The following is a 9251-nucleotide window of genomic DNA, read 5'->3' as shown; positions in this document are numbered from 1 at the left end:
CCCCCCTCCAACACAGGGGTAAGACCTCCCCTCATTGTTACCTACTACTACCTACAGCGCCCCACCCTCCCCCCCGCTAAAAAAAACTTTCCCTTCTGCCCCATCCCAACCTGCTGTATTTAGTCTCTTCAAAAGATGAAGGGAAGGAGGAAGAGGAGGAGGAGGAGGGCATGGAAGAGAGGGAGAGGTGGGTATCGTGAAGTGGACGTAATGTTGTTTACGAAAGAACCACACACCCACTTCCTTTTCTGCTCGGCTCCTGACGTTGTGCTCTTCTCTGCGTGTGAGAAACAAAAACCCTTAGACATCCTGCTTATTCCTACTTTGGAATCCGTTCACAAGGAAGACTGAACACACAAGAGCCCCACAAGGAGCCGAGTGTCTGGACATTTCAGAGGCTTCAAGGACAAGTGCAGACAAATGAGAGATTTCTCTGCTCTGGTCTTAGTGTTTGGAGTTGAGCAGCTGGAGAAGCCCCCAAACCTTAAGGACACATGGGCCTGCGAGGGACTACAGAAAAAGCTACATACTAGAAGTGCTGCCCCCCCCCGCCCCCAGCCCCCCCGCGAGAAAGGCAACCAAGGGCTAGTCAGGAAAAAAAGCTGAAAATGGGACAAAAATCGACAGACATTTTCCTAAAGAAAGTTGGAAAAACATTGCACTAAAATCACAGATTACCCCCCGTCAACCCTTACCAGCAGTGAAGTCGAAGTACTATAGGTAAGCACACGTTTGAAGCACGCTTCATGGACTTAAAAAAATAAAATAATAATAATAGCCAAGCTGGACCACCAAGAACAAATTCCCTTTAACAAGATTTATCAGCAAGTGACAAAAACAACATACACCACACTCCCATTCACACAAGTCTTCATCTGCGTCCGTTTTCATTTTTATTTTAATAGTCAGGAATACAAAGCCGTATAGAGAGGAGACAGAGAATAGCTACGCACAACTGGATGTGTCATTCCTGCAGAAACAGTATTTTGTGTGTCTTTGGAAACCTTGAGATAAAAATGACGTCCAAGGTGTCACGAGACAAACCAACCAGGGGACAAACAGAATCAAAAAAGTGGGGCATGTTAATGTTCTTTTATGATGGAATTATCATTATTTTCTTCCCCGTAGAACTGTCATTTCTATCATTTTTCAATAGGAATTTGTACAGACACGCGTTTTTGAAGATGTGTAAAACGAAAGCATTTTCAATCGTGAAATTGAAAGAAAGTCGGCGTTTTCTTTGCAGGCATTAAGACTGAGGGGGAAAATGGATTTGAAATGAACACGTTTTAATGTTCAGAAAGGACAGAATGTGGAAAAAGGAGTTAAAAAAACAAGAAACAACCACATGAATTACATTGAAAGTTATGGTCATCGATAGAAGGAACCGTTGTTGTTTCTTTCCTGTAGATATTGCTGGTTATCATGACAAGTGACACTTAGTTGTTGCCATTTTTTGTTCCCTAAAGAATAAACCACAACTATTTTGTATTGAATGCAATGTAGACTTTGTGTTGGTATTTTTGTATGACTTATGTCGAGACTCCACAGAAATAGGTCACATTTTGAGTAAAGATATTTGTGTGCAGCTGAGACATTCCTGTATTTAATTTTGTAACAAAAATCCCCCCAAAGTGAAGAAAATTTAAAATTCCACCTGAGTATGAGCATAACTATGCCCCTATTGTGTGAGCATGCACTGTGTTATGAATGAACAATATATTTAAAAGAGTAAAATCACACAATCATCATTCATGTAAAAAGTGAGAGCCACTGCAGGGAGTCAAACTGGCAGGAAGTCTGTTCAGAGCAGTGGTTTCCGGACACTGGGTTTTCATCTCCGTGCTACTTGAACAGCTGTCGACTTGTAATCTATGTTTATTCATAGATCATTGATTGTCATGATTGATGACCAGTTGATGTTTACAGATCATGTCGCGTTCGTACCTAACTCAACAGGTTACCCAGCTCCTAGTACAGGCTTTGGTCATCTCCCGCCTCGATTACTGCAACGCCCTGCTAACAGGCCTCCAGACCTGTGCTGTGAAACCACTACAGATGGTCCAGAACGCGGCGGCTCGCCTGGTCTTCAATCAGCCTAAAAAGGCACATGGCACTCCTGTTCATTGAGCTCCACTGGCTACCCTTAGCTGCCTACATCAAATTCAAATCACCGATGCTACCCTAAAAAGTGCTTCATGGGCCTGCTCCCACCTACTTAAATGCTCTCCTAAAGGCATGTAACCCCTCGACTACTCCGTTCATCACAGGATTGTCGTCTGGCGGTGCCAACACCACGCACAAAACAATCCAGACTCTTTTCATGTGTCGTTATACGCTGGTGGAACGACCTACCGAGTGTCTATCTTCAAGAAGCTCTTGAAAACCCAGCTCTTCCAAGAGCATCTTCTGTACCTAGCACTTAGCCTACCTCTACCCCCTCTTTCTGCACTCGCATCCACCTCGGCACTCCCACCCTCTGTCAGTCCACTGTTCATATCGAGTGGATTTCTTTCCAAGGCTTTTCTATGCAGCTTATTCCTCTCTTGTAAGTCGCTTTGGATAAGAAAGTCTGCTACATGCTTAAATGTAAATGTAATGTTATTCCCTCGACTTCGGTATCACAACTGAGATGTTTGTGTTACCTCCACCAGTTCCTGGTTCTGAACCATAGTTGGGAACCTCTGGTACCGCGCCGATACACCTCGGCGTACCCGTAGCATGTCGCCGGTAACTGGCCATCAATGAGTCTGGACCAACTCTTGTGTGAACAGAGGACTTTATTTTCATCCAGCAAATGCGTGGTACATGTTTGCTATACTATATTTAGGCTGTGGCTGCTAACTGTACACATCACATGTGCACTTTGTCTCCTTTTCTTCTCTCCTTTCCTCACACACACACAGTACCCACAAGGACAAACTTCTCTTAAAGGGCCAGACTCAACCCTTTAAAACACTGAAACTACATAAGAACAAACTGACAAACCAAAAGCTGTTTAAAATCACCCACTTCTTTAAAAATGCTATTGGTCTTGAGTATTTAAATTAAAAATAGATTCAATCATTCTTACTACCTGAACCTTTTCTTCTGTGCAGTCTAATCAGCTGATGTGAATCAATTTGTGTGGCTACCTAGTGGTTGCTATAGCGACGGCCCCTCAGGAGATTTAGAGCAGGGTCATTAATCATTTGTGGTGGTTCTCCATTAAATACAAATGATCTAATTAATTAGGGACTTTGTAATTAATTAATCACAATTAATCGCATATCAATATTATTATCAGTCCATCAATTATTAGTCCATCCATCATCTACCGATTTATCCTCCACCAGAGGGTCGCGGGGGGTGCTGTGCCAATCTCAGCTGACATAGGGTGATAGGCGGGGTACACCCTGGACAGTTCTATCAAATATTATTGACTGAATAAATTCATAGATATATGTTTAATAACGTATATCTATATATACACGTATATTCATTTGAACGTAATTCAAACAAATGTTTTATTCGTTTGCATTTTGTCAGACGTGGACTCAGACTGTGCTTTGGTCGTCACATTAATACACACAATAATATTTTTCCTAACCCACTGGGTCAAGAGCAAACTATACTGCTATAATATTTATTTTGTAACTTGGATCATGATAGTTAGTCCCTTAAAAAAAAAGTGGGTTCCCACATTAAAAGTCTGGGAAAGGCAGACAGTTTTTTCTTTGCATTATTTCTCAAGAAATCCATGAAAACATGGCACCATCTCATAATGTTAAATAATAATAAATGAATTGGTGAAAACATGTCTTTAGTCAAAAGTGAAAAACAATGAATTTGTCATAGCTTTTATTTGAAGATTATAGGTCATTCAAAAAAAACACACTTTATTAATACTTTAAAAATAAACATTGCTACAGCTCATCATCAGAATTATACATATTACTGTATATATAATTTAACATTAACGCATGGACCATTTAGTTTGAGGCGATATTGCCTGCAAAATGGGTGAAATTGCTCATGTACAATAAATGAATAATCATTTTTCATTGATTGACAATCAGTTGTTATACAATCAAATACATTTGACAAGTACAACTTAGCCAATCTAGGCTACATTTAGCAGTTTGAAAATGACATTACCATTTTTAAAAGAAACATATAGAAACATTTTGAACGTTCTTGTTATAGCGTGGAGCGTTCAAGCAATAGTTGGGTTTTTTGAAGTGTGTTTGTATGAGTTACTGATACAGTTAGTGCTGACTGCACTGTGAGCAGCGCCAACTGGAGACACTGAGGCTCACTCTCATTATTTTGGTGATTTCTGAGTTTGAGATCCTTCCTTTGACGCAAACTAGGCAACGGCAGACCAGCAGCTCCTATCAGAATTGTACATTTCCCTTCACACTTTTGGTTCAGGGGAGTAAGCGGTTTACAACGTAGTTGGATTATTGTCTGAAATCAATTTGTGAAATCAATGTTGTCAGTTATCCAGGTGTGGAGTGTTAAAATTCAAATTCAAAGTCCAAATTGCGCAATTGATGTGCGGCACCAAGTCAGTCGAGGCAAGAGAGCAACGAGAGCTGTAATCTAACTCACTGCTGACGCATCGGCAAGAACGCCAGTTTGGCATCGGGTTTGCACGCTTCTGTGTTTTTCACTTCTTGTCTTTCGTAAAAAGCCAGTCCGATGTTTACTAACCTTAAACCTCTCTGCGACAACGGTTTTCTCTGCTTCCTTTTAGCCAGCTCTGCCATGATGAACGTCTAAAATAATGTTATCACAGGCTCACAGAGACTCTGAAGCTGTTACATGCGGTTAGAAATCCTGCATAGGTCTTTGTAGAGATCTCCAATCCTCCTACTGTCTATTAGCCCTGCGAGACCAGGGCCACTGACCAGGAGTCCTCAGAATCAGGAGGTCTCACGAAATCACAAAGCAGAGAAAACCGTTGTTGGGCGAAGTGAGGAAGAGGAAACAACTGTTCTTTTTTGAATGGTGAGAATTAAAAACACAGAAGCATGCAAAACAGATGTTGTCCAGCATGGACATGGCTCCATGGCTTGGGTTTGAAGACAGGAAGGGAAGGGGGAGTGTCAGCAGGACGTAGAGGACTAGGACTATAGAGCTCCGTAGAGATAAAGGTGAAAAAAGCGACCAGACTTACAAAGTTACGCTTTAACTGAACTCCTCTTTGCGTGCGCGAGTATTGAAACTTGAATGCCTCGTTTTATCCAGAGGGCAGGTAGGCTCCTGGATTCTGGTCACTGGAGTCCGGACACACTTTCTGCACCAGTCTGTAGTCTGTGCTGTAGAAAGACACATAGATGCAGATGACCTGGAAAGGTTTGGAGCACATCCAGGTGACATAGCTCTGAGTCTGCTCCTGATCACACGTCTTTGATGGGTCGTAGTTGCACAGCATCACCTTCTTGTTGCGCTCAGTTTTCTCGTAGTCCACCCAGCAGCTGAACGCCTTGGAGTCTTTTGGGTTGACCACACTTTGGCGCTGTAGGTCAAACTCCACTTCTTTCGTCAGTGGGACAAGGCTGATGGAGATGTTGCCCACACCGGTGGAGTTGTGGCGGAAGTACACACCAAGAGAGCCATTGTCATGATCCACGATCTTCCCCATTATCAGCAAGTTCAGTTTGACCGTCTTGATGTTGGAGTAAAAATCTCCCCAACTGAACTTTCGGGAGAATTTGGATGTACCGTGAACTTTCATGATGGGCCGAAGCTTGAGCTTCAAGGAAGAGTTGGAGTGTGACTGGGAGTGTCCAGCTAGTATTTCCCAAAATCCCTGCTTGGGAAAAGGGATGAAGGAACTAATGGGGAGTTTGGCGTCTTGCTTGTGATTCCTACTTTGAAGAGATGGGTTCTGCTGTGAAGAAGACTCATGTTCTCTGTTGAGTTCAGGAGATGCTCTCAAGTCGCCATTATGACACTGACCGAGAACCAACTGGACAAAAAACATGGCAGAAATTAGACTTAGATTACACCTGGAGGTACTTCTGACCCTCCTCCCTCACCAAAGACTTCTTTTCTTATTTCTCTCTTTGTTTTGGTAGTTTTTCTTCCCCCTTGTTGAGGGTTAAAGGGATAGTTCAGGGTTTTGTGGTTGTATGAGGTACGGTTACATAGGAACTGTCCAAAAACTAGTCTATCATATCATCAGCATTTCGTACACATAGAAACAGAATTTTGGGAGCGCTGAAATGATTTATGGAAACATGTCCCAGAGTGATTTTATATATTATAATGTACTCATTCAATAACTTTATTTAAAAGAAAAAAACTTTGCTTTATGCGCATGCTCAACGCCTTCTTCTTCTCTGTTTTTGGTGTCGCAATCAGCATCAGGTACAGGCCTTGTATATGTACTATAAAGCTAAGAGTCATTTTGGAGCGTTTCGTTTGGATGAAGATATTTCCGATATGGAAGACTTTTACAAAAACGCAAAGAAAAAGATTGTTTTACGTTCCATTCCGCTTTTGTGTATTTTATCTCAACAACAAACAGACTTGTCTTTATGTCACTTTGTAAACCACTCACTCCCTGCACCAAAGTCCACAGAGAAAATCAGTGATTTTACAGTAAGTTTGCGTGAGTTATTTTGCGTTTGAAATCCTTTGTTTGTGTTTGCCTAAGTGACACAAACTTACCAGATGAGGCATCAGTAGACCAGCAGCCCTCGAGTCTCCACAGGATGTAAATGCTGATCTTCTGTGTGGGCTTTGGTGAAGGAAAGTGAACAGTTTACGACCTTCAGTTTCCGTCTGGAAAAAGTGTCTAACGATGAGAACATAATTCTTAAGATATTGCAGGCTTAAGCAGGTGCAGATTTCATTAGGTCAGCAGTTTGTGAGGTTGCTAAGATCAGTCATGTTTTGTGTGAGCCACTGTGTTTCAGTCACTAACTCATGTAACCACGCTTTAAGAAAAACAACCCTGAACTAACCCTTTAAGGACACCTTGTTAAGCCCTATGATTGGTACTGATTGTAAAATGATACAAACTTGTCCCAAGTCCTTTATTTTTATTTAGTACAAATAATTTAGTGAATATATAAAAAAGGTTTAATTAGTTATGTTTAATTAGTCTAACAAATTGTGACATTTTGACAATTAGTTCAACATCAATCCATAACATAACATAATATAATATAGTATAATAAATATAATACGATATGATATGATATGATATAACATAATGTATCGTAATGTAACGTAACATAATAGAATAGAATAGAATAGAATAAAGTACATACCAAACAAATGATTCCTTTCAGAATGACTGATGCAAAGCAGTGGCAGACCAACATCTCCATAATGCAGAGACTATCCATCCACTGTCATGTGAAGTTGGTTAAGATTTGGAGGTCCGTGTTCAGTGGCAGCTCCATCCACACTGAGACACTCTGTTACCAGGCACTGCAGCCTCAACACACACACACACACACAGAGGTTTCTCAGATCTGGAGGATTGAATACTCTCTTTTGCTATGTCTGCATTCTCACCCTCTTTTCTTTCATCCCTTGCTCTCTCATGCACACACCTGCCCTCTCCCTGCCCCGAGAACTAGTGAAGTCTTTAAACTTCAGCCTTTTTCTGGAGGAAAATGAAAAAGAACTCTCCCGCGCCAAAGTTTTTAGCTCACAGAAACACGGGAGCTGCTGCTTCACTGCTGCCTCATTTGGTGAATTGGTGTCACTTATGGAAAGTTTTTTTTTTTTGGATTTCAAAATCAGTGGTTTTCAAATGCTGATGTCACAAAATAACACATTTTAACGTACTGATGGAGGCAGCAGTGGATCAACAAGTCCTGTGTTGTTGATTTTCTCTGTGGACTTTGGTGCAGGAGAGTGATATATATATACATATATACATATATATACATATATATAAATATATATATTTAGGATTTTATATATATATATATGTATATATACATATATTTAGGATTATATATATATATTCTGGTGTTTCTTATTCATGTTTAAAATTAATTACACTAACCCTAACCCACATAGTGGGATGAATAAATGACGGTCATCGTATCTTACACTCCATCAGTTTGAGGGTTTAGTTTTCTGTCTTAGTTTTTAGGCAAATAGGACATTGTCACACTGCCACCATGTGGCCAGATAGAAAAGTCCAGAAACGTAGATCGGTATAAGTTACTGTAGAACTATGAATAAAATAAACACAAAACAATTTATTCTGTACCATTTTGCAATGAAGCCCATTGACTTCCGATTACGATTTACGTGATTTACTTACGCAGCCAATCAATCTCCTTAACAGTGCTTCACGCGTACGTGCAGAAGGTGCGGCGGTAACTCCGCCGGTAAATGAGGATAGAGGTAAACGCTCCACGACCTGCAGCACTTAGATGTGAGGAGGTAAAGATCTCACAGATCGTGACAGAGCGCAGATTGAGTTTAATCAATCATATCAAAGCAGCATCCACATCTGGACCAGCTGTAAATGTGATGTGGTCCGGCAGTGCCACCTTGTGGTCAGTTCTGCCTTTGTTTTTGAGGAGTGACGTTTCTTCTTCGTGTGTTTTTGTTGTTTTATGACGCTGTGCTGCTGCTGCTGCTGCTGCTGGAACACGCTGTGTGCCACGGGCTACTATTATCTATTATCACTAGTGTTTATTGTGACTTTAGCGCTCCATGTGGACAGTCAGTAGAGTCCACTCACGCTCGTGCATCGTCTGTGAGACCTACACATGCTGATTGATTTATTTTATTCACGAAAGGAAAGTGTCATTGTTTAATGTGTTTATACAAGTAAACTGCACGTCAGGCTCAAAAGCATGTGTGTATTTTATTTGTGAACTTGGATTTGTTTATTTCATATAATTATTATTTAAAAGCCTGTTTAAAATGCCTTGTATTTAATGTGATTAATATGTGAATATGATTTAATGGTGAAGCTACATTCTGCATCAACCTGGACAAAGTCTACAACCGCTGGAGACGTGAGGACAGCCGGGGAAAAATAAGGTGAAATTTAAGTATTCTAGTGTCATTTTTTAAAGAATTTTCATTTATGGATGTTAATCATTAAATGCTGTTGCTAGATTATGAGTCGTAGAAATGCTAATAAAAAACGGTAATTATATATTTTACAGACAAAGATACTACATCTCTCGGCTGGTCTGGGAACGCCTCAGGATCCCTCAGGATCCTTGATCCCTCAAAACCTCTTATTTCAAATACTGTAGCATCAAAAACACACATACAAG

The 9251-nt window shown here is 40.7% G+C and overlaps 1 protein-coding gene across 1 annotated transcript; it reads right to left on the bottom strand.

Moving 5' to 3' along the window:
* Window positions 1–4984: 4984 nt before the first annotated feature.
* Window positions 4985–7406, bottom strand: LOC131448092 (neurexophilin-1-like). Its single transcript, XM_058620191.1, has 2 exons — window positions 7266–7406; window positions 4985–5956 (listed from the first exon to the last, which is right to left on the bottom strand). Exons 1-2 carry the CDS (start codon window positions 7341–7343, stop codon window positions 5225–5227), a joined length of 810 nt encoding a protein of 269 aa, XP_058476174.1. The 5' UTR covers window positions 7344–7406; the 3' UTR covers window positions 4985–5224.
* Window positions 7407–9251: the final 1845 nt, after the last annotated feature.

Source organism: Solea solea, chromosome 21 (assembly GCF_958295425.1).
Source record: "Solea solea chromosome 21, fSolSol10.1, whole genome shotgun sequence".
NCBI classification, from domain to species: Eukaryota; Metazoa; Chordata; class Actinopteri; order Pleuronectiformes; family Soleidae; genus Solea; species Solea solea.
The sequence above is the reverse complement of the archived record's forward strand: the minus strand, read 5'-3'. Positions and strand labels throughout refer to the sequence as shown.

Bases quoted from the DNA above. Each gene is read 5' to 3' on its own strand.
- LOC131448092 (XM_058620191.1), bottom strand. From the start codon at position 7,343: ATGGATAGTCTCTGCATTATGGAGATGTTGGTCTGCCACTGCTTTGCA. The intron at 5,957-7,265 runs GTATGTACTTTA...TTTTTTGTCCAG, and splicing joins TGAAAGGAATCATTTGTTTG to TTGGTTCTCGGTCAGTGTCA.